Source organism: Ranitomeya imitator, chromosome 2 (genome assembly GCF_032444005.1).
Source record: "Ranitomeya imitator isolate aRanImi1 chromosome 2, aRanImi1.pri, whole genome shotgun sequence".
Taxonomy (NCBI): Eukaryota; Metazoa; Chordata; class Amphibia; order Anura; family Dendrobatidae; genus Ranitomeya; species Ranitomeya imitator.
The window spans coordinates 500,492,625-500,517,854 of record NC_091283.1 but is presented as its reverse complement, the minus strand read 5'-3'; the positions used below and the strand labels follow the sequence as shown (position 1 = coordinate 500,517,854).

The 25,230-nt window shown below is 40.6% G+C and overlaps 3 protein-coding genes across 3 annotated transcripts; 2 read left to right on the top strand and 1 right to left on the bottom strand.

Annotated features, from left to right (window-relative positions):
• Positions 1 to 122: 122 nt before the first annotated feature.
• Positions 123 to 2,379, bottom strand: LOC138667525 (keratin, type I cytoskeletal 14-like). The gene is made up of 6 exons (XM_069755694.1): positions 2,058 to 2,379; positions 1,885 to 1,967; positions 1,651 to 1,807; positions 1,056 to 1,217; positions 611 to 736; positions 123 to 347 (listed from the first exon to the last, which is right to left on the bottom strand). The coding sequence occupies exons 1-6, from the start codon at positions 2,226 to 2,228 to the stop codon at positions 123 to 125; spliced, it is 924 nt and encodes a 307-aa protein (XP_069611795.1). The 5' UTR covers positions 2,229 to 2,379.
• Positions 2,380 to 13,570: 11,191 nt separating this feature from the next.
• Positions 13,571 to 18,316, top strand: LOC138667524 (keratin, type I cytoskeletal 19-like). Its single transcript, XM_069755693.1, has 8 exons — positions 13,571 to 14,117; positions 14,347 to 14,429; positions 14,516 to 14,672; positions 15,340 to 15,501; positions 15,587 to 15,712; positions 16,128 to 16,348; positions 16,640 to 16,680; positions 17,445 to 18,316. Exons 1-8 carry the CDS (start codon positions 13,608 to 13,610, stop codon positions 17,537 to 17,539), a joined length of 1,395 nt encoding a protein of 464 aa, XP_069611794.1. The 5' UTR covers positions 13,571 to 13,607; the 3' UTR covers positions 17,540 to 18,316.
• A 1,477-nt stretch (positions 18,317 to 19,793) lies between these two features.
• LOC138667523 (keratin, type I cytoskeletal 19-like) lies at positions 19,794 to 24,109 on the top strand. The gene is made up of 8 exons (XM_069755692.1): positions 19,794 to 20,368; positions 20,689 to 20,771; positions 20,903 to 21,059; positions 21,172 to 21,333; positions 21,762 to 21,887; positions 22,395 to 22,615; positions 23,146 to 23,180; positions 23,910 to 24,109. Exons 1-8 carry the CDS (start codon positions 19,802 to 19,804, stop codon positions 23,969 to 23,971), a joined length of 1,413 nt encoding a protein of 470 aa, XP_069611793.1. The 5' UTR covers positions 19,794 to 19,801; the 3' UTR covers positions 23,972 to 24,109.
• The last annotated feature ends 1,121 nt before the right edge of the window (positions 24,110 to 25,230 follow it).

Here is a 25,230-nt window from a genome sequence, read left to right as displayed (position 1 = left end):
TACTGTAACTCTAAAAATACACTTTATTGTTTTAGAATATGAAAATTTTTCTAGTTTCACCATTCTCAACTTAACTAGAGAATGCTGAGCTAATGTTGAACATCAAATGCTTGACGAGATACCTACTGAATATCATGACCTTCCAGCAGACGTTTGTAAGTGGCGATCTCCATTTCCAGGTGGGTCTTTTGGTCCATGAGGATTTTGTACTCATGGTTTTGGCGTTCTAGATCAGATCTGATCTGAGACAGCTGAGCCTCCACTTTATTGATGAGACTTTGTAGCTGTGAAAGCTGGGATCCAAATGTAGCTTCGGTTTCTGCTAAAGTGCCTTCCAGGGCAGATTTCTGGATTAACGATAAGAAATTATTAGTAAAAAAGATGGATAAAAAACATGTTCAAACACAGTTTATTGGCTAAGTTCTTGAATGTGTTGTCATCCATATTAGAACACACATACAATAAATGGAACAAAGTAGCTGGGCCATCCTGTTAGAGATTTTGCATTGTAGCCCAAGAACATCTGCTGACACTTCTGGACCTCACATACCTAGTGTTCCATCATGTATTCATATATTCATAAATTCAGCTGAATTGGAGATCAACTTACCATGCTCAACTGACTTTGTAGTTCAATCTCCAAGGTTTGTATTTTTCGTTTCAGGTCAATGACTTCAGTTTGGACAGACTGCAGTTGCTCAGAGCCAGATGCAACCTCTCGGTTAAGATCTTCTGTCTACATGTGTAAAATAGGATAACTTTGCATTAGAAAAATGGTCTTGCTCACTTTACTTTAAATGGAGATTATGGGTGAACAAAACTATTCAGATGAAGGACTTCCATAATTCTTTTTAATGATCTTTTGGTTCAGTAGAATAATGTGGAGCTTTGATGTTGTAAATGTAATAGTAACACTTCCGATATGCAGTCATCATACAGTATAGCTGACTAAAATGGCGCTTAAAGATGTATCTAGAGGTAACTGGTTTTGTTTAATACAATCCATACTATATATCCTTCTATGTGTATAAAACAATATTCTTGTAAAAACTTACCCTTTGCCGGAACATGGCCTCTACTTCTCTTAGATTGCGATCCATTAAATTCTCGTATTGCTGCCTTATCTCAGCCAAGGTCCTGTTCAGATCTACAGATGGAGCTGCATCAACTTCTACATTGATTCTGGCACCTAGCTGGGCTCGCAGAGAGTTTACTTCCTATGAATAGACAATCTATGGTTTGGTATATGCTTCTACAAATTAACTTGTTAGTGCTCTACAGAAATATTGGAAAAAAGACAAATAAATCACATCTGCAGCCAGAATAGTTTGTCCTGTGTGTGTTTTTGGTTCAGATTCAACACACCCAGGTTGATTTCTCTATGGTTTTTGACACATGTATCAAGAAGTCCTGTGTTGATAAATATATTGGGTCAATTTACATCAATAACTCTCATTTGATGTATACCAGGGTACAAGGATTAATTATTTAAATATATTATGTTGAAACTGATAATTAAACAAAGTAGTTTTCTTATGTAGTTCTGCTACTGTAGGTAGCATCAGTAAATATTTCCCATGATGACATTTTAGAAGTCACTACACATACTAATTAGTTTGGACAATTAAATACTATTTACATGTATTTTACCTCATCATGGTTTCTCTTCATCTGCTGCAGTTCTTCTTGGAGGTTTTGGACCTGACTTTCTAGGCTGCATGTCTCCCGATTGAGTTCTTCTAGAAGCATTCTCAAGCCATTCACATCAGCCTCAGCTGAGTTGCTTAACTGACGCTCCATTTCAAACCTGAGAACATAATTAAATCGCAATTTATTTTATTTTCATTGATCAACTTCTTAAATAATCTAATGTTCATTACTTACTTGTTTCTGAAATCATCTGCTGCCAGACGAGCATTATCTATTTGTAGTACAAGGCGGGCATTTTCTATACTTGTTGATGAAATCTATAGAAGATTGTGATAATATAAACAATTGAAAAACACATTTACTGAATTACTCACAGTTGACCTTAATGTACACATTTATTATTTTACCTGGCTCTGTAACTCTTGAATAGTCCTGAAATAGCAGCTGAAGTCAGGTAAGGTGCTGGGTTGATTCCTCTCATACCAGTCACGAATATTTCCTTCCAGTTGTGCATTTTGTTGCTCTAAAGAACGAACTTTATCTAAATAAGATGCCAGACGATCATTCAGATGTTGCATGGTTTCTTTCTCATTAACACTAAATAGGCCATAACTGTGGGATTTCCCATGACTATGGTGGCCACTATGACTGATTCCATGAGAAGAATGCGTGGAGATAGAGATTCCTTTGCCTCCTGATCCTCCATGAACACTTGGAGCTCTGCACAGGTTTCCATGATGGCCTTTGTGTGAACTTCCACAATGTGAGAGATGGGACCCTCCACCATAGTGAACTTTGTGAGAATATCCATGGTGGGAAACATTGGATCCAACTTGGTGTGAAGTATGGGAACCTCCATGAAGGGAAATATGAGATCCTCCATGATGAATCTTGTGGGTTTTTCCATGATTGACACCATAGACGTGGGTTGAGATCCTAGGAGAATGACTGTCAACATGACACTTTCCATGATGTGATCCAGCAGATGAGTATGCACTGTGGCTCATGGTTACAAAATATGTGGAATTACAGAAGATAGAGAATTAAATATCAGTCTTACTGTAGGCTCTTCAAGGTATGTTCTGGGCTTTTCTTGATCGCTTATATAGGGAAGAAGGGGAGTGTCACGTAAACCAATTTTTATTAAATGAATACACAACTGTCTGGGTAATCATGTGTTTTATATGCTTTGGTAATGCGCTTAACATTAATTTTGCGAGCGGTATGAAAAGCATCAGACAGTTATAAAACTTCTTACAATTAATCCATAGTTGACTGGTAAATGAAAGGACCAAACATTCCACACCCTACCAGTAGCACTGGAAGTCTATGGCTTCAGTTCTGATAATGGGTAACTGAGCAAGAATATTAAACTTTCAGGATTTGTAGAGATACAGTGGGTATACAAATTCTACACACCTATGTGAAAATGTCACGTTCCTTTCATGTAAATAAACCGTACTAAGAAGAATCAGTTTAGAACGTTTTCCACCTATAATGTCACCTACTTACCTATAACCTGTACAATTCAATTGAAAAGCAAGAGCTGTCAAATTGCGAGGTCATCTCTTGTGTACTGCTCTGTTCAGGTCAACTCATGAATTTTCATGTGATATAATATGACTAAGGGCGTTTTTGCCAGAAACGTGTCACTTTTAACGTTTTCCTTGGACATTGTTCATTTTAACGGTTTTTAATAAATAATTGTTTATGTTTATACTTACTGGATGCACATGGATGCTGGATGCTCTTGTTGCTTTGCCTGTGGTTCACCAGCTGGATCCAGCACCCACCAGTCACAAAGTTCTCGGCTATCAGTATGATCAGCAAGTGTGGTGAGCTCCTTTTTGCCTTTAATCCCACAAATTTTCAATTGCGTTCACAACTGGACCATTTTGAAACCTTGATATTCTTCTGATGAAGCCATTCTTTTGTTGACTTGGAGGCATTCTTAGGGATATTGACATGCTGTATGGTGAAATTCATCTTCATCTTAGACTTGCTGATTGTTAGCAGTGTCAAGAAGTTTATGACACAAGATTGATATTTGGAACTGTTCATAATTCACTGTACTATGGCAAATGCCCCAGTATCAGCTGCTGAAAAAAAGCACCAAAGCCACTAATACACGGTGTTGGCTTTGTTGCAAACATACCTTTTGGAATTATGACAAAAAGTTCAACCTTGGTCTCATCAGACCATAGCAAATTTTTCCACATGTTTTTAACAGGCTTGAATTAAGTTTTGGCAAAACATAGACAGGCTTGAATGTTTTTCTTTGTAAGAAAAGACTTTTGTCTTACCAATCTACTCCATTGTCCAAACATCTGAAGAATATAGATTATTGTTACCTTTAGTACACAACCAGTACTTGCCAGAAATTCCCACAGCTTCTTTAATGTTGCTGTAGGCCTATGGCAGCTTTCCAGACCGTTTTTGTCTTCTTTCCTTTTCATCAATTTTGGAGAGATGTATGGTTCTAGGTAATGTCACTGTTGTGCCAAATTTAAGCCACTTCACAGTCGGTGAAGACATTAAGGAAAGCCATATAGCTGCAATGTTATTGTGCCGTTTACCACATTCATACACTGCTTTGATGAACGCATTACAGACAAGACCTGAAGTAGATATTACAGTAGAGTTTGTAAAGACCAGACTCATAGATGAATATCATAAAAGGAATGAGCAAATAAATGATTGCACTTAAAGGGATAGTGAAAATGCTCTTAAAGCGACAGACAAGAAGCCCCAAAATACAGAGACAAGAGAGTGTTTCAGATGTAAGAAAGAGGGACATTTAAACAAAGAGTCTACTATATGACTATATGGAAAGCAGAACAACAGAAAATACACTAAATGGAAAATAAAGAGAAAGTAAAAAGCACAATTTCTATCCCACATGCAGATCACTAGAATGGTGCATTTAATGTAACTGCTAAAGAGTCATCGTCAGGCTGGTTTATTGACTGAGGAACAACAAGTCACATGACTAGTGATAAAAGCTTCTTTACTGAACTTGATGAAAATAAGAAGGAAACAATTTATCTTGCAGATGGGAGTAAAATAACAGCAGAAGGTATTTGACAAGGAATGCTAATCTGTCCTGATAGATTTGGGCACAATTCAAAATTACTAGTAAAGGATGTGTTATATGTTCCTGGACTAGAAGGAGGATTGTTATCTGTAAAGTGTCTGACACCCAAAGAACTTACTGTAAAATGCAAAGATGATAATTGTACAATTCTAGCGGGAGATAAGGTAATAATGTCAAAGCAGGTGAACAATTATATCATCTAGACACATTAAAGGAACAGATGAAGTTATGTACACATGATCACAAGAATTGTATTCACATGTGGCATAGATATCTAGGATACAGACATCCTGAGAGTATAATGGCATTACAAAAGAAGAATTTGACAAAAGACCTAGTGATATCTGATTGCTCAATTACCGTAAAATGTAAATGTTCTATCTAATATATAATTGCCTAGAATACTACTTCCTGCAATTTGTGCCAACTTCCTGTCCGGAGCTAATGTCCGGAGCTAATGTCCGGAGATAAGTGACGTCAACAGTGTCCAGTGTCTGATTGGTTGCCGCCTGCTGCGAGCGACCAATCAGAAACGTGCCGTACTGTGACACACTCCGCCCGCCATTTTGGTGTGATTTTTGAATTTTTACCTCACAGCAAGTTTCTACTGCGTGGAGGCGGGCCCAGTGACGTTGCTCTTCAAGCTCCTGCCGAATTTCGTCAAAAAAATGATAATACCATTTACCAAAACTATATATATTTAGTTGTGAAGTGGTTCAGTGACATTTTCACACCAATTTTGAACTTTTGTTTGGTGTTTTCTCCATATACTGCCTATTATTCACTGACTGTTATACTGAGAGATTGCCGTTTATTAACCTCTTCTTTGCCACATCTAATATATAATTGCCTAGAATACTACTTCCTGCAATTTGTGCCAACTTCCGTGGCTTTGTCCGGAGCTAATGTCCGGAGCTAATGTCCGGAGCTAATGTCCGGAGATTAATTGCCTAGAATACTACTTCCTGCAATTTGTGCCAACTTCCGTGGCTTTGTCCGGAGCTAATGTGCGGAGCTAATGTCCGGAGCTAATGTGCGGAGATAATGTCCGGAGCTAATGTCCGGAGATAAGTGACGTCAACAGTGTCCAGTGTCTGATTGGTTGCCGCCTGCTGCGAGCGACAGATCAGAAACGTGCCGTACTGTGACACACTCCGCCCGCCATTTTGGTGTGATTTTTGAATTTTTACCTCACAGCAAGTTTCTACTGCGTGGAGGCGGGCCCAGTGACGTTGCTCTTCAAGCTCCTGCCGAATTTCGTCAAAAAAATGATAATACCATTTACCAAAACTATATATATTTAGTTGTGAAGTGGTTCAGTGACATTTTCACACCAATTTTGAACTTTTGTTTGGTGTTTTCTCCATATACTGCCTATTATTCACTGACTGTTATACTGAGAGACTGCCGTTTATTAACCTCTTCTTTGCCACATTGGGTATATTGCTCTATTATTTGCCACATAAGGACATTGTCCATTATTGCCCAGCAATTTCTCTGCAATATAAACTGCCTATTTATTAATATCTGCATTCCTGCAAAGAACTATTGCCTATTATTAACTGGCTATTTTCCTACTACCTGACACTGCCTCTTATTAACCTGTTGTTTGCCACCACCACGCTTAAAGCTGTTTAGCTTAGCCAACATGAGCTCTAATAGTAAGGATACTAATGACACAGAGCCCAAAGCTGCTGATGGCGCGCGTAAGATTAGGTCTGATAGAAAGTATACTAATAATGCAGAGCAAAAAGACGCCGATGCCGCACGTAAGCGCAAACAGCGTGCTAACAAGAGTACAGAGGATAGATGCAAGCGCATGGACACTGTTAAGTATACTAATGACACAGAGTCCAAAGCTTATGATGGCGCACGTAAGATCAGGTCTGATATAAAGTATGGTAATGATGCAGAGCGAAAAGCCGCCGATGCCGCACGTAAGCGCAAACAGCGTGTTAACAAGAGTACAGAGGATAGATGCAAGTGCCTGGATACTGTTAAGTATACTAATGACACAGAGCCCAAAGCTGCTGATGGCGCACGTAAGATCAGGTCTGATATAAAGTATGGTAATGATGCAGAGCGAAAAGCCGTCGATGCCGCACGTAAGCGCAAACAGCGTGTTAACAAGAGTACAGAGGATAGATGCAAGCGCCTGGATACTGTTAAGTATACTAATGACACAGAGTCCAAAGCTGCTGATGGCGCACGTAAGATCAGGTCTGATATAAAGTATGGTAATGATGCAGAGCGAAAAGCCGCCGATGCCGCACGTAAGCGCAAACAGCGTGCTAACAAGAGTACAGAGGAGAAGTTGTCGTCTGATGTCTTTCATCCCTCCCCTCATAAGCATGTTCATGGATCCTGTGTAACTGTACCTTAAATAACAAGAATTGTCAAGAGCTGGTGAGTGCAGCCATTTTTTGTTCTTTCTTACTATTATTTATTAACTAGCTATTGAACCCGTTCTACGCCCGGGTGGCGAGCATTTATATTGGTATATTGTCTCCATCATGGTATGTGCTGCTCCATCCTGCGTCCCCATCCTGTCATGCGCTGCTCCATCCTGCGTCCCCATCCTGTCATGTGCTGCTCCATCCTGCGTCCCCATCCTGTCATGCGCTGCTCCATCCTGCGTCCCCATCCTGTCATGTGCTGCTCCATCCTGCGTTCCCTTTCCTGTCATGCGCTGCTCCCATCCTGCGTCCCCATCCTGTCATGCGCTGCTCCCATCCTGCGTCCCCATCCTGTGATGCGCTGCTCCCATCCTGTGATGCGCTGCTCCCATCCTGCGTCCCCATCCTGTCATGTGCTGCTCCATCCTGCGTCCCCATCCTGTCATGCGCTGCTCCATCATGCGTCCCCATCCTGTCATGCGCTGCTCCATCCTGCGTCCCCATCCTTATGTGCTGCTGCATCCTGCGTCCCCATCCTTATGTGCTGCTGCATCCTGCGTCCCCATCCTTATGTGCTGCTGCATCCTGCGTCCCCATCCTTATGTGCTGCTCCATCCTGCGTCCCCATCCTTATGTGCTGCTACCATCCTGCGTCCCCATCCTTATGTGCTGCTCCATTCTGCGTCCCCATCCTTATGTGCTGCTGCATCCTGCGTCCCCATCCTTATGTGCTGCTGCATCCTGCGTCCCCATCCTTATGTGCTGCTGCATCCTGCGTCCCCATCCTTATGTGCTGCTGCATCCTGCGTCCCCATTCTTATGTGCTGCTCCATCCTGCGTCCCCATCCTTATGTACTGCTGCATCCTGCGTCCCCATCCTTATGTGCTGCTGCATCCTGCGTCCCCATCCTTATGTTCATGCTGCATCCTGCGTCCCCATCCTTATGTGCTGCTGCATCCTGCGTCCCCATCCTTATGTGCTGCTGCATCCTGCGTCCCCATCCTTATGTGCTGCTCCATCCTGCGTCCCCATCCTTATGTGCTGCTGCATCCTGCGTCCCCATCCTTATGTACTGCTGCATCCTGCGTCCCCATCCTTATGTGCTGCTGCATCCTGCGTCCCCATCCTTATGTTCATGCTGCATCCTGCGTCCCCATCCTTATGTGCTGCTCCATCCTGCGTCCCCATCCTTATGTGCTGCTCCATCCTGCGTCCCCATCCTTATGTGCTGCTGCATCCTGCGTCCCCATCCTTATGTGCTGCTCCCATCCTGCGTCCCCATCCTTATGTTCATGCTGCATCCTGCGTCCCCATCCTTATGTGCTGCTGCATCCTGCGTCCCCATCCTTATGTGCTGCTCCCATCCTGCGTCCCCATCCTTATGTTCATGCTGCATCCTGCGTCCCCATCCTTATGTGCTGCTGCATCCTGCGTCCCCATCCTTATGTTCATGCTGCATCCTGAGTCCCCATCCTTATGTTCATGCTGCATCCTGCGTCCCCATCCTTATGTTCATGCTGCATCCTGCGTCCCCATCCTTATGTGCTGCTCCATCCTGCGTCCCCATCCTTATGTGCTGCTCCATCCTGCGTCCCCATCCTTATGTGCTGCTCCCATCCTGCGTCCCCATCCTTATGTTCATGCTGCATCCTGCGTCCCCATCGTTATGTTCATGCTGCATCCTGCGTCCCCATCCTTATGTGCTGCTCCATCCTGCGTCCCCATCCTTATGTGCTGCTCCATCCTGCGTCCCCATCCTGTTATGTGCTGCTCCATCCTGCGTCCCTATCCTTATGTGCTGCTCCATCCTGCGTCCCCATCCTTATGTGCAGCTCCATCCTGCGTCCCCATCCTGCCATGTGCTGCTCCATCCTGCATCCCCATCCTGTCATGCGCTGCTCCATCCTGCGTCCCCATCCTTATGTGCTGCTCCATCCTGCTTCCCCATCCTTATGTGCTGCTCCATCCTGCGTCCCCATCCTTATGTGCTGCTCCCATCCTGCGTCCCCATCCTGTCATGTGCTGCTCCATCCTGCGTCCCCATCCTTATGTGCTGCTCCATCCTGCGTCCCCATCCTTATGTGCTGCTCCATCCTGCGTCCCAAACCTTATGTGCTGCTCCATCCTGCGTCCCCATCCTGTCATGTGCTGCTCCATCCTGCGTCCCCATCCTTATGTGCTGCTCCATCCTGCGTCCCCATCCTTATGTGCTGCTCCATCCTGCGTCCCCATCCTTATGTGCTGCTCCATCCTGCGTCCCCATCCTTATGTGCAGCTCCATCCTGCGTCCCCATCCTGCCATGTGCTGCTCCATCCTGCATCCCCATCCTGTCATGCGCTGCTCCATCCTGCGTCCCCATCCTTATGTGCTGCTCCATCCTGCTTCCCCATCCTTATGTGCTGCTCCATCCTGCGTCCCCATCCTTATGTGCTGCTCCCATCCTGCGTCCCCATCCTTATGTGCTGCTCCATCCTGCGTCCCCATCCTTATGTGCAGCTCCATCCTGCGTCCCCATCCTGCCATGTGCTGCTCCATCCTGCATCCCCATCCTGTCATGCGCTGCTCCATCCTGCGTCCCCATCCTTATGTGCTGCTCCATCCTGCTTCCCCATCCTTATGTGCTGCTCCATCCTGCGTCCCCATCCTTATGTGCTGCTCCCATCCTGCGTCCCCATCCTGTCATGTGCTGCTCCATCCTGCGTCCCCATCCTTATGTGCTGCTCCATCCTGCGTCCCCATCCTTATGTGCTGCTCCATCCTGCGTCCCAAACCTTATGTGCTGCTCCATCCTGCGTCCCCATCCTGTCATGTGCTGCTCCATCCTGCGTCCCCATCCTTATGTGCTGCTCCATCCTGCGTCCCCATCCTTATGTGCTGCTCCATCCTGCGTCCCCATCCTTATGTGCTGCTCCATCCTGCGTCCCCATCCTTATGTGCTGCTCCATCCTGCGTCCCCATCCTTATGTACTGCTGCATCCTGCGTCCCCATCCTTATGTGCTGCTCCATCCTGCGTCCCCATCCTTATGTGCTGCTCCATCCTGCGTCCCCATACTGCCTCTGACCCGCTCGGCGCCGAGTGCTGGGGGGCCTGAGCAGGCGGGGACACCGGCGCGCTGTGGGGGTCAGGTGCCGGTATCGCCGCCAGCTCAGGCCCCCCCAGCACTTACTATACTCACCTGTCCGGCGTTCCATCGCTGAGCGCCGCCATCTTCCCGGTCTCCTGGCCGTGACTGTTCAGTCAGAGGGCGGCGCCGGCGCGCATTAAGCGCGTCATCGCGCCCTCTGAACTGAAGGCCACAGACCGAAGACCGGGAAGATGGCGCCGCTCAGCGATGGAACGGGGACAGGTGAATATAGGTCGATACTCACCCTCCTGGCGGTCCCTGCTTCTGCGGTGGAGATCGCGGTGTGTGTTCAGTGTGAACGCACACCGCGATCTCCCGGGAGCGTCGCTCTGTGAGGCCCAGACTGCTTCAAGAAGAAGTCACCGGGAATGGTCTTCCAACAATCTTGAAAGAGTTCCCAGAGATGCTTAGCACTTGTTGGCCTTTTTGCCTTCACTCTGTGGTCCAGCTCACCCCAAACCATCTTGATTGGGTTCAGGTCTGGTGACTCTGGAGGCCAGGTCATCTGGCGTAGCAGCCCATCACTCTCCGTCTTGGTCAAATAGCCCTTACACAGCCTAGAGGTGTGTTTGGGGTCATTGTCCTGTTGAAAAATAAATGATGGTCCAACTAAGCGCAAACTGGATGGAATAGCATGCCGCTGCAAGATGCTGTGGTAGCCATGCTGGTTCAGTATGCCTTCAATTTTGAATAAATCCCCAACAGTGTCACCAGCAATGCACCCCCACACCATTACACCTCCTCCTTCATGTTTCACGGTGTGAACCAGGCATGTAGAGTCCATCCGTTCACCTTTTCTGCGTCGCACAAAGACACTATGGTTGGAACCAAAGATCTCAAATTTGGACTCATCAGACTAAAGCACAGATCTCCGCTGGTCTATTGTCCATTCCTTGCGTTCTTTAGCCCAAACAAGTCTCTTCTGCTTGTTGCCTGTCCTTAGCAGTGGTTTCCTAGCAGCTATTTTACCATGAAGGCCTGCTGCACAAAGTCTCCTCTTAACAGTTGTTGTAGAGATGTGTCTGCTGCTAGATCTCTGTGTGGCATTGACCTGATCTCTAATCTGATCTGCTGCTACCCTGCGATTTCTGAGGCTGGTGACTCGGATAAACTTATCCTCAGAAGCAGAGGTGACTCTTGGTCTTCCTTTCCTGGGGCGATCCTAATGTGAGCCAATTTCTTTGTAGCACTTGATGGTTTTTGCCACTGCACTTGGGGACACTTTCAAAGTTTTCCCAATTTTTTGGACTGACTGACCTTCATTTTTTAAAGTAATGATGGCCACTCATTTTTCTTTACTTAGCTGCTTTTTTCTGGCCATAATACAAATTCTAACAGTCTCTTCACTAGGACTATCACCTGTGTATCCACCAGACTTCTGCACAACACAACTGTTGGTCCCAACCCAATTTATAAGGCAAGAAATCCCACTTATTAAACCTGACAGGGCACACCTGTGAAGTGAAAACCATTCCCGGTGACTACCTCTTGAAGCTCATCAAGAGAATGCCAAGAGTGTGCAAAGCAGTCATCAAAGCAAAAGGTGGCTACTTTTAAGAACCTAGAATATAAGACATATTTTCAGTGGTTTCACACTTTTTTGTTAAGTATATAATTCCACCTGCGTTAATTCATAGTTTTGATGCCTTCAGTGTGAAAGTACAATTTTCATAGTCATGAAAATACAAAAAAATCTTTAAATGAGAAGGTGTGTCCAAACTTTTGGTCTGTACTGTATATGGAATTAATCAGAATCACTGTAAATGATGACAGCTACAGTGACTTGCTAAAGTATTCACCCTCTTAACTTTTTATCTATTTTGTTACATTGCCAAAAGACATGTGGGAGACTCCTCAAAGATATAGAGGAAGGTGCTGTGCTCAGCAAGGTAAATGGTATGTCTGACACCAAACCAACTCAGCTCATCAACCCTAGAACACAATCCCCATAGGGGTGTCATGATGCTATGAGGATGTTTTTTGGCAGCATGGAGGGGGAAAGTGGTCCAAGTTGAGGGGAAGATTTGATGGTGTGAAATACAAGGATATTCTTGAGCAAAACCTTTTTCAGTTTGTCAGTGATTTGAGACTGGGATTGAGGTTTACCTTCCAACAAGACAATGGCCTAAAACATACTACTAAAACAACACTCAAGTGGTTTAAGATGAAAGATGTTTATGTTTTGGAGTGGCCTAGTTAAAGTCCAGACCTTAATCCCATTGACAATCTGTGTTCAGACTTGAAGATTGCTGTTCACCAGAGGAAACCATCTAACATGAAGGAGCTGGAGCAGTTTTGCCTTAATGAATGGACAAATATTCCAGTGACAAGATGTAGAAAGATGTTTTGAGTTATTTTGTCCTATTTAATATTTGCTTCCCATTATAAACAAAACCCAGTGTTCACAGATATAGGCATGTCCTTTACATGTACTGATGCAAACCTTAAAAAAACAGTGAAATTCCAGGTTCTGGGGTAGCAAAACATGAAAAATGCCAAACAGGGTGAATACTTTCTCAAGCCACTGTAGCTGTTTTCTTATTTCACTAAAAACTTTGTCAAGGGTAGATATTTATTTCAATACTAAGATGGCAATATTGTAAGTTCCTGGTAAAACCTATGACATAGGCTCAACTCCCATAATGACAGAAAAAGACCAAATATGTTTTATTACTCTTTTCTCCAGTCCCTAATCCATCTTTGGTTAGAAGGCCCCAATACACAGTTTTTTTTTTGTAAGAAGTTGGACTTTATTGGTCATCATATGCAGCCTCATGTTACACCAATATGGATAGTGTATTCACATACAGAATTAAATAACATAATGTATATCTATTTAGCTGGTAAAAGAGATTCTACATACATAGCCTATTGGTACTTATATACGTGACATTTGCTATTGTCATTATTGTTCTATAACCATCATTGCTCAAATAGTAAAAAGGGATGTTTGTAATCAACAGTTATAAGCAATATGTGAATGAAATCTTTGATGCACTAAATACTGAAATCAATAGGGTGGGTCAAAAGTTTACTTTTTTGCTATTTTATATAATTAAGCTTAAAAGACAATTACAACAGATGACAGTCATTGCTGGCCATGCCTTTACTCTCTGATGTTCTAAAAATTGCTTACTAGCCCCAATTTAAATACTTTTAAGTAATGTGCTGACATCAAGAAATGACTGAAAAACTTAATAATTGTATGGAAATTGCACATCCTCTTAAAAACCTCATAGTTACCACAGCATATAAAAGTGAGCCCTGTACACAGCAAAACATCAACTTCTTTCCAAGGAAGATACACTGACGACAAATCAACAATACAACTTCATCAACATGAGCCACAGCCAGCACAAGCAAACCCATTCTCTTTCTGGACACTTCAAATCAAGTGTTCATCTTAGCAGCCACTCTCCTAAGATTCCCAGCCATATGTCCTCAATTCATCATGGTGGTGCCCATTACGGAGGATACCATAAAGTTCACCATGTATCTCATAGTGCTCATAGTGGACCGATTAAACCAATTGTCTTTTCCAAGCACTCTTCCTTCAGTCATGGAAGCAGCTATGGAGGTGGACACAGTAGCCATAATCTTGACAGTCACTTTAACAACACGGGAAGTCATGGTGGTTGGAAGAATGAGGGATTTTTTAATGTCAATGAGAAGGAAACAATGCAACTTTTGAATGACCGTCTTGCTACCTATCTTGAGAAGGTCCGTTCTCTGGAAACAGAAAATACTCAACTTGAGAAGAAAATCTGTGAGTGGTATGATAAAAATGCTCATGCATCGCTACCTGATTCTCAGCATTACCATAAAACCATCGAAGAATTTCAAAATAAAGTAAGTGATATCAGCATTTGAAACTATTTCTTTGGGGAGTTTTAAGTCTACTAAAGATGAATATACCATAGAATTAGTTCTCAAAATTTTAGTTGATGTAAATTAACTAGATATGCATCTCTTATATGCTACGGGGAATGGGAAATTAAAGATTTGCTGTCTGTAGTATACCATGTAGTTGATATAAAATATACTACATGAAACTTTGATCAAGCTTTCTTCATAACAGATCTCGGCTGCATCTGTTGAAAATGCCAAGATTGTCCTTCAGATTGATAATGCTAGACTAGCTGCTGATGATTTCAAGAACAAGTAAGTGGAACTAGATAGTTATCAAAATGAGATAGTAAAACATTTTTAGACATTAATTTTCAATTGCTATCTGTGTTTTCCCCAAGATATGAGATGGAGGTTAGACTGAGAAACTTTGTTGAGACTGACTTGAATGGATTGCGCAAAGTTCTTGAAGGCCTAAATATAGAGAGAGCAGATCTGGAGATGCAACTGCAAAGTTTGCAGGATGAATTGCTTCAGATGAAGAAGCACCAAGAAGAGGTATGTTTAACAGATTACTGAATATAGCCGCAGTGGCACATTTAACAGGTGTTTACCCTTAAAATGGAAAATTAGATTCTTGTGATGCCCTCAGTTCCTTTTCTACACCATGTTGAAGCCTGTGATGACCATGGCTATATGACAACAGCAATGCCTGGAACTTGGAAATTAACCCGAGGAAGCAGTTGTAGAATTTTCTGTGAAAACTGTAGGCTGGTTTACGACATCTTTGCTTGTTTGTCAAATCATGGGAAGCAAAAACTTCACATACTAACTGCTAGAAGACATAAGTGGATTTCTCAAATGTCACCCACCCCTAGTATATGCTAACCTAATGTAAATAAAAGCCGCTGAGTAAGGCTACTTTCACACTTCCATCGGTACAGGGCCGTCACAATCCGTCGGCCCGACGTACCGACAGACGTTTTGCAAAATAGAGCACAACGTGGGCAGCGGATGCTGTTTTCAGACGCGATGCATCGGTAATACAAGTCTATGTGCAAAAAACGCATCCTGCGAGCAACTTTGCAGGATGCGTTTTTTGCACAGAATGACGCAATGCAACGTCTTTATAAAGACGGAAGTGAGAAAGTAGCCTAAATGTGACTTTTTGTCCATGTTCCAAGGCTTTTAAGAAATAAGATTTCTTTATCTTGTGTCTTGAAAGGACATTACTGCTCTACGCAACCAACTGGGTGCCAGGATCAATGTGCAAGTGGATGCTGCTCCATCTGTTGACCTTAACAGAGTCTTGTCTGAAATTCGAGAACAATATGAAAACTTGATGGATAGGAACCTCAAGGAGGTTGAGAGCATGTTCCTTGCCAGGGTAAAATAACCAATTTTACTTAATTTTGTAGAAATACTTTACTCTCATACTGTTCATTTGTGACTGTATATCAATTCTTTTTAAGAGTGAGGAATTAAATCGTCAGGTGGCTTCTGGGTCCGAACAACTGCAGTCAGTCCAAACTGAAGTTATTGACTTGAAGCGATGCTTGCAAACCCTGGAGATTGAACTGCAAAGTCAACTGAGCATGGTACAAATAATTCTTCAAGAAAATACATAAATTAATTTGTAAATCTAAGGTATATTTATTGATAATAGATGTATATCTTTTTACTCTACTAAAATACATGTCTGTGATACCACTAGTTGATTTTCTTATTATGGTTGATTTGTGGGTTCAGATATATCTACCCAGTATTACTGTTTGGGTGTGTCCTAGGAATTCCATGGTGGGTACACTTTATATCATTAAACCTCTCTAAAGATCACTTCTTTTAGAGGACTACACTTCTAGTAGGATTTTGATGTTACAAATTATTAATCCTCTTATATTTTATAAATATTGGACTTTTATTGCGCGTAAATTCTGATGGACTCATCAAAGAATCCCGCTTAGTTAAAACAAGAATGGACATTTTAATTGAAATATATTCATCTGTTTGCAGAAATCAGCACTTGAGTGTACATTGGCAGAGACTGAAGCAACATTTAGTTCCCAGCTTTCCCATCTACAAACCCTGATTGACAATCTAGAAGACCAGCTCTTGAAGATTCGCTCAGAACTAGAGCGTCAGATCCATGAGTACAAAATTCTTATGGACCAAACCACCTATCTAGAGATGGAGATCACCACATACAAAAGACTGCTTGAAGAACAGGACATCCAGTATGTGAAATTTTAATAATGACTTATCATATCATACTGCTTCAAATATGAAACTATCAAAGAATTAACTTGCAAAGGTGTACCAAAGGTTGTAGCAATAAGGTTGTAGACACTTTTAAGTAATTTCCTTCAACAGATCATTATTTGATACATCTCACATGTAGAAAAAATTGAAAGTACTTTAAAACACACTGGTTAGCTAAATACTGATGAACAGTTAATTTTTTTTTACAATGATCTTGATGATTTTTTACATTGCACATTTCAAATATGAACTATTATTTGTTGCAGTATGCCTGAACATCGCCATCATGATAAGATCAGCAAAGAGCGTAAGTATCACAATGACGTAATATAAAAATGAACATGTCAATTTAAGCATTCTACTTATTCAAAGAATGAACAATTTAATATTTTTTTAGTTATTTCCATCTTTAGAAGTTGGGTTATCATCACCTTTCGCAAGATGGGTGATAACTCCTAAAGATAGGAAAAAACATTACAGAATAATAATCAATAAGTTCTGTCATTGAAAAATTAATAATTGTCATGAAAAGTTATAGTGATATTTAAGGTCTCCTTTTAGATCAGTACACTATAATATTTAACAGAGTCTAGACTAATATTCATCATTCCCATAGATTCCCTATATTAACTATAGTTTACACAATATCTTCTTTCTCATTGTCATATTGATTCGCTTAATATGGCCCCCAATAACACTGTTATGTTATATTGTATAAGATAGCTTTTTTAAGCTTCACCCTTTTTTACATACTAGCCACCAAACATTATACTTGAATGGAACTACTAAAAAATGTACAAGAAATCGTCCTGAAAAACATAACACTCGTGTGTACCACTGAACATGTTATGTCCATCAACAGAGTAACTTGAAACCTCAGGACCCCAATGTAAAATCGATAAGTGTCCTTACTTAACATTTGTCATTAATCATACTGGTATTTTTTATGAGGTAGATAAGCTTTGCCCTCCTTCTTCTACCTGCAACTGTTATCCTTTCAATCCCTATAGCTACACCACTGATGGTCATCATGACTTAACTTTGACTAAACCTTATTCATTCTCATTGCAGTATCACTCAGCCTCTCAAAAAAACATGTCAGTTCTAATGAATCTGACCATGCAAAAAGTCACCAAAGCAAGGATCATGGTCACCAGTCCAAGTAGTCATCCAATCGTGAGGATGCATCACAGAACAATGTGAACACCAGTTGAAAATCTGGTCCAGTGTAGACTGAAGATGGGATGGGCTTTATTCTATGAGCTTTTGATGTCCATGTATAATGCATATCTACAACTATTTATGTTAGTATGACTGTCCAGTGAGTTTTACGTGTTTAGGGTCTTGGGGCTAATATCAAAATTGTCAAAAAAATAATTTTGCCATCCTCTCATCTAACAATATCCTTCATTATATCTTCTTACTTATTTAGATAATAGGCTTTTAGTATTTGGAATATGGTACAAATGGAAAAATTTACAATGAATTTATTGCACAAGACTGACAACAGTCACCCTACTGTATACCATTAAATTATATTCATTAGCATTCTTAAAGAAGTTGTTTAGGGTTGAAAAACTGTGCCACTCTTATTTAAAGGTAGTTTTTGGTATTGCAGCTCATCCCAGTTCAAATGAATGGGATTGAACTATTCTACTATACATAACCATAAACAAGAGTATTGCTGTTTCGAAAAGAAAAAAAAAATACATTAGCTCCTTCACTTAAATATTCAACGTGATAATAATAGTACCCAATACTGGAAAAGCATCCTAGTGCATCATCAATAATGGGAACTATGGCCTATTGTTTGGCTCCATGCCCTAAAGTCTAACCATTGCTTGTGTTATACTTACCTAGTATTTGTGTTATGTAATATTGTATATTGCTGCCATTTGCCCTTTTAATACTTCATAAATAAAAGGTTTCTTCTGCCTATTGCATATTGTTGTATTGTCTATTTGTACTTTATTTCTATAATTTCTCAAAACATAACATATCATAACAGGGTACAATTAAATATGTTACATGAGATTAGAAAAAAGTAGAATACATCAAAGTGTTAATTCTCTACGAAAATCTTCTGTTCCCCATATTGATGATTCTTAAGGGATCTTCTAGACTTACACATGAAGATTTTGACCCCCTTAAATTCATAAAAAGCAAGGTGTTTAATCCCATTCCTTAGTAAAATCAAGGTCTACCTTTGCAGTTCCCTTAGCATTGTCAAGAAGAAATTAATCCTTTACAATGAGGGATTGTGGAAATTGTATATTCCTCATGCCCTGATTTAGAACATTCAATCTGTTGACTCAGTACCTCCATTTTGTCCTGGCGGAACTCTTTCAGCACTGACTGTTCCCGAAACTCGGTGCTTCATTGTGGGACTAATCATTTATATGCACCTTCCCACCTGCTTTTTTTCTCTCAATCTCCACCCTTCTTATTTGATTGTCAGCTCTGGCTTCATAGAGCCAGAGAAGGGTGGAGATAGACGGAAACCAAGTAGGTGGGATGGTGTATATAAATGAATGACCCCGCCATGAAGCACCGATCGCCTGTGCTTGATTTGAACAGTCATTCTGTGTTGACAGATTCCCTTTAATAACAAAAATCTATGTTATTTGAATTAAATTGCATTACACAGGCAAATTGAAAACTCTCTATTTGACTTTTCACTGGGAAATATTGTCCCATTTAATCCGGCTGATAATCGGGAAGAGGTAATACTAGGACCGCTCATTTCCCGACTATCAGATTGTCTAAGCAAGCTTAAAAATCATCGTTCTTGGCTGCACACCTTCCTATGAAACAGGAAATGTGCTGCCAAGAACATGATGTTCTGTGCTCACAGAACAATCTACTAATGATCGTTCTGTGCAAATCAGAGTGTGATCAGACTTTCTAAACATGCCATTAAATGATTGCGGATCGGCTTGCATATACCCGATCGACGGTCATTTAATGGCCAGTTGGTCTATCTAAATGTAGTCTAAAGTGAAAAAAAGGAATTATCTATATATTTGAAATGACTTTATGTGACTTTTTGTCCAAAGTAATTTTATCAATTTTCAGTTACCAAGAAATCATATTTTCAATATATATTAATAGCCACAAGCAGTCTTTCATGTGTCCATAATGCTGACTTTCAAACCTTTTGTTCTAGCTCTATAGGTGTGGTGAATATAACGCTGTTGAACAGCTCTATAATAAACTTGTCACAGATTCCACCTTCCCTATGATCTTTCTTAAGCAATCATAGAAATGACTTCTATATAAATCACATCAACCGGCAAATGAAACAAACTATGATGCTTGTAAAGCATTTAACGTTCTGCAACACCCCCTGTGCTTTTTATAAAATGAGCTCCTTCACTTGGGTTTTCAAAGAAGCTGTTTTGTAAGCTGATTCTTGCAAGTCTCTCAACATGAGCCACTGTATTAAGTCAGGTCATTCTACAGCTGGGTCCATCAAGGGAACCAGCCATAAGATCACCAGTCATATCTCAACTCTCCACCATAAGCTTCATCATGGGGATTCACATAAAATTTCCCATCATGGACCATCTCATGGGTCTCTTCATGGAGGATTCCATAAGTTACATCATGGGAGCTCAAGTCTTTCCCATCATGGAGGTCACTACAGGACCCCAAGTGTCCATGGAGGATCTGGAGGGAAAGGAATCTCTATTTCCAAGCATAGTTCTATAGGTCATGGATGTGGATTTGGAAGTGCGCATGGTCACAGCATTCACTTTGGCAGCTTTGGAGGCCACAGTGGCTGGAAGAGTGATGGTCTCTTCAATGTCAATGAGAAAGAAACCATGCAACATCTAAATGATCGACTTGCTTCATATCTTGAAAAAGTTAGATCATTAGAACAAGAAAATGCCCAGCTGGAGAGGAATATAAGAGAATGGTATGAAAAGAACCAACCCAGCTCTATTCCTGATTTTAGCTGCTACTTTAGGACCATTCAGGATCTTCAAGGACAGGTGAGGATTATATAATATTTGGCATTTATAAATAAACACACATGCATTGTAATGACAATTATTATAATATACGATATATTTAAATTCTAAATAATATATTCTAAATGTGCATGAAATACACCACTGTGAAGCTTTGTACAGTATGTACCATCTATATATATTCAGACCTGGAACTTGCTTAAGGAGGCATTGAATATTGGGAGAATATATAATTGTCAACAATTGACTGACTGTACTCATTTATAGATCTATGACATTAGGAGTGAGAAACCTATGGAAGACCCCTTCTAATCTACTATCATTTTTTTTATTTTGTTTAGATATCTTCTGCGACTATTGAAAATGCCAGAATTGTCCTTCAAATCGACAATGCCAGGCTGGCTGCAGATGATTTCAAGAATAAGTATGTTACTAACACAGTAGTCTAAATCAGAATTGTTAAATATGTTAGTCAAAATATGTAGACACAGTTACTGGTAACCGTTAAAGCTGTCCTAATCTTAATTCTGGTGGTTGTATTGTCCTTTTATGTAGGTATGAGATGGAACTAAGACTTAGAAACAATGTTGAGTCTGATGTTAATGGATTGCGTCGTGTGCTAGATGAGCTGACCCGGGAAGTATGTGACTTGGAGGGTCAAGTTCAGAGCCTACAAGAGGAGCTGCAACATATGAAGAGGAACCATGAGGAGGTGATGTTTGTCATATAATGATACCTTCTATAGTAAATAAAATTCATCTGGCAATAAACACAAGGGGTCTTACTGTTTTGCGTATCAATATCTGTTTTGTTTGTTTTTGTAGGAAGTAAACTCTCTGCGTGCACAGTTGGGTGCTAGAGTCAATGTGGAGGTGGATGCTGCTCCATCAATGGATATGAACAGAGTATTATCTGAGATCCGTGAGCAATATGAAAACATGATGGAAAGAAACATGAGGGAAGTTGAGAGCATGTTCCTTCAAAGGGTATGTACTTTTATTTTACTGCAGGGCTAAAGATATTTCATTCATACTGAAGAAACATGGCTAAACATAGCAATATGAATACAGCACGTGTCAGTTGCTTTGAGATATCAGGAAAATGAAATTGTTCACAATAAAACCTTTGCAGGTTTTCTTGTAATACTGTGCCTAACCACTTGGTTTGCTGATAATTCAAAACATCTCTCTGTAAGATCATAGCACATTCCTTTATTGGCAGTGCCATTATGCAGAATAAATATTTACCAAAATTATTTAAATTGACTGGTCTGCAAAACACACATTGCAAATGTTTCTTGAACGCTAAGCATTGTACAACACATTACTATGCCATAAAGATATCAGACCATACATTATATAAATAAATATTTATATGAGTCTTCATTTAGAATTTTATGCATCCCATGTACTAGAGTGAAGAACTGAATCGTCAGATGGCATCCGGTTCTGAACAACTGCAATCTGTCCAAACTGAGGTCATTGAATTAAGACGCAATGTCCAGACCCTTGAGATTGAACTACAAAGCCAACAAAGCATGGTAAGTGTAGCACCACAAGGTATTAGTAAACATTTGGTTATACCAGATTTAGGGCTCGCTCACACTACTGCAGATTCTCTCATGCAAGAGAATAGGGCTGATTATGCTAATGACACTATGTCGGAGTTTGATCCAAGTGTCATTTCAGTGTGATCTGATTCTCTCACATGAGTGAATTGTATCACAGATGGAGAGAAGACAGAGAACTTAATTTCTCCATCTTCTCGATTGTCTCTGTGAGCGTATATGCAATTCGATGTTTCATACTCACCCATATACAGTATTTGAATCTGCATAAGAAAATAATCGCAGATCTGGACTTCTCCATAGTATAACATTGGGAAGAGTGCTATCCGATAAACCATGTATGTGAGCACTTGAAGGTAGGATGGTTTATCAGAGTACTGGGGAAATCATTGATAGGCCCAGGTCTGACACAATCGTAGACCCAAAAGATTCTGCAGAAGACAATCCGCACCTCATTTATGTCTTCATTTCATTCCACAGAAATCAGCTTTGGAAGGTACATTGGCTGAGACAGAGGCCACTTTCGGTTCCCAGCTTTCTCAGTTACAATGCCTGATCAACAATGTTGAGTCCGAGTTGTCACAGATCCGTGCAGACCTAGAGCGTCAGAACCATGAATACAAGATCTTAATGGATCAGAAAACACATCTGGAAATGGAGATTGCCACATACAAGCGCCTTCTGGAGGGTCATGATATCCAGTACGTAGTAGCAATTTTATTTTTATAACAATTTTTCATAATTAAATAGGAGATGTTGTTAGAATTCACAAAGCAAACTATATTAATTACATCTCAAAGCCCTGGAAAGGTTGGTGTACTTTCTTTAAAATTCCATGTCAGATTAGCAACATATAATCCTTTTGGAAAATTTTTCTGCCTGTTTTAAAATGAAAATTTTAGCCCAGCTCTAGCTAGAATCATAATATAATGATCCCAATATCAGAATTTAATAGCCATTCCAATAGGAATTCTCAAAATATGTACACCAGCCTTGGCAGGTCAAAGAGGTTTATATTACTTAACAATGTCTTGTGAAATCTAGTGACAGATCCGTTTAACTTTGGAAGCTCTTCATATGAAGGAATAATTTGATGTGTCTGTCCATTCAAAAAATGTATTTGAATTCTAAACATTAAAGGCTGATATTATCTTATATGACTTATAGAACTAATGAATTGACTGTCCTTCTTGTATAAGATTTTGACTAATTTCTATTTTACCCTTTCCAGTGTTACTGGGCACCACCATTCAAGCACCAAAGACGGTAAGTTTAAAAAGAACTGAATTATATGGTGCCATCTGAGGACAAAGATTGGATATTTTCCTCTTAAAGGCATTTTTTAATTTGAAGCAACTTTTGCCCCCGAACCTAAATGTAACTATATATTTCCCATAAATACTAATGTTAACTGATATCATTCGTTCTTCATCCCCTCCCACTGTAAGGCCCGTCCACCTCTTCTCCAAGGTGGCATTGTAATGTTTCTAGAGAGAATGACATGACTTTGTCTGAGGCACACAAACCAGTAGTTACTGGCCATTAAGTATGCGGGCAAAGGTCTAAAATTAATGGTGTTCACTGTGAAAACTGTGTTGGACTCTTTCAGAAATATTGGCAAAAATACTGGGACACCCAAACTATTTCTCTGTAGTTCTATTCCCACCCAATAATAATACTTAGAGTGACTAGCAGCCCTTTGGGAAATTTAACAAAACAATGTGCCAGTTAAGAATAAAGAATTTGCTCATAGTAGCCAATCAGGTGGAAGATTGTATGCATTTAAAGGGCTAGAAAAAGTGAGAACTGAAATCTTACTGGTTGCTTAGGGTATGAAGATGCAGCTTAACCCTGGGCCAGAGGTGTAACATGAAGCTCCTGTGTCCCCAAATATAAAAATAGGGTCTACTTATGTGGCAGAGGTGCAACAGACGTGTCTTAACATATATAATAATGAAGAGTTAATTTCTGTCTTCTTGTTTCCTTCTTCCACAGTGTCTCACCATTCTGTGAAGATCGTCCACACTCCTGAGCATGTCCACCACACCAAATGTTAGCAGCTCTATTGTCAGAAAGCCATCATTATGACGTAGATTTCCTACATAGCAAAAACGGGTGGTGTGACATTGATATACTGATTGCGGAATTCTTTGCTTTTTCTTCTAAGCATTGTTTTGGGTTCTTTAATAAAGATCTTTCTTGTGCAAAATTAAATGCTGTTGTCAGTTATTAAAATGGCATTATCACACATTTACTGTATATGCAGGAAAAAATGAGTATCTTCATATATGTTTTACACGTACACATTATACTATATGGAGCTGTTTATACTAGTCTATGGGTCCATGAAAATGATGAATTATGGATTGCACAAGGACAGTGTCATTGTCTACATCGTAATGAATAGGATAAGATTGGCAATTTATTTATTCATATTTTCATTTGTGAAAATCAGGGATGATAAAAACAGACCCCCTGACCAAACACTGGTGAAAATCAGATGAGAACACATTGACCATTTTCTGCGTAGATAAAAAATCACCGATATCTGAATGAGGCCTAAAAGAGGATAAATGGTGCAAGATGTTTTGCTGAGTTTTCACAGTAGAAACTCTCCAACTCTCCAATCAAGACTTGTGGCTTTGGAACTACTATTGGTTTTTAAAACACCTTAAGGGTTTACTCTCACTGGAATAGAAATTTGACGAGTGCAAGTCAATAAAAAATCTGCAGTGCAGATCTGGGTATTTTTTCTCAGCTGCAATCGGTTAAGTTTGAGAAAAAAATTGCATGCCAAACGGAGCATCAATATGGCGTCTGATTTTTATGGATACATTGCAGTTCTGTAATATAGCAAACGATAAAAGGTCCTGTAAATGACTAACAGCTGCTGAGTAAAAACTCATATTGCACATGGACAGGACATGGATGACAAGTGAGATCAAAATCTTGGATGAGACTGGGACTGATTTTTGAGTTTGAGCAAAACCTAAATCTAGACAAAATTGATACATAGGGTCTAATAGACCCCTAGAGCTGTAAAGCAATAGTGACAGCCACTAAAGAGTCTCGGTGGTCACCTTTAACACATACCACAATTCATGATGCACAGATACGGCAGAGAAATAAAGGTATAGTACAATGCCAAAGATTTCACTTACTTCTTACATCACATGAGTTATATCTATTATAAATTCTATAATAGCTCAGAAACTAGCGAATCACACAGAGTGTGTTAGGGTTGGCGGATTGCACTAAATAAATATACCGCATATACTCGAGTATAAGCCGAGAATTTCAGCCCATTTTTTTTAGG

What these genes read in the sequence shown, in the direction of transcription:
- LOC138667525 (XM_069755694.1), bottom strand. Translation starts at nt 2,228, where the DNA reads ATGCAACATCTGAATGATCGTCTGGCATCTTATTTAGATAAAGTTCGT. An exon ending in GCAGATGATTTCAGAAACAA is followed by an intron (nt 1,808 to 1,884) that starts GTAAGTAATGAA and finishes TTATGTTCTCAG; the next exon opens with GTTTGAAATGGAGCGTCAGT. An exon ending in TGAAGAGAAACCATGATGAG is followed by an intron (nt 1,218 to 1,650) that starts GTAAAATACATG and finishes GTCTATTCATAG; the next exon opens with GAAGTAAACTCTCTGCGAGC.
- LOC138667524 (XM_069755693.1), top strand. Translation starts at nt 13,608, where the DNA reads ATGAGCCACAGCCAGCACAAGCAAACCCATTCTCTTTCTGGACACTTC. An exon ending in TCGAAGAATTTCAAAATAAA is followed by an intron (nt 14,118 to 14,346) that starts GTAAGTGATATC and finishes TCTTCATAACAG; the next exon opens with ATCTCGGCTGCATCTGTTGA. An exon ending in CTTGAAGAACAGGACATCCA is followed by an intron (nt 16,349 to 16,639) that starts GTATGTGAAATT and finishes TATTTGTTGCAG; the next exon opens with TATGCCTGAACATCGCCATC.
- LOC138667523 (XM_069755692.1), top strand. Translation starts at nt 19,802, where the DNA reads ATGAGCCACTGTATTAAGTCAGGTCATTCTACAGCTGGGTCCATCAAG. An exon ending in TGAAGAGGAACCATGAGGAG is followed by an intron (nt 21,060 to 21,171) that starts GTGATGTTTGTC and finishes TTGTTTTTGTAG; the next exon opens with GAAGTAAACTCTCTGCGTGC. An exon ending in AGAGCATGTTCCTTCAAAGG is followed by an intron (nt 21,334 to 21,761) that starts GTATGTACTTTT and finishes CCCATGTACTAG; the next exon opens with AGTGAAGAACTGAATCGTCA.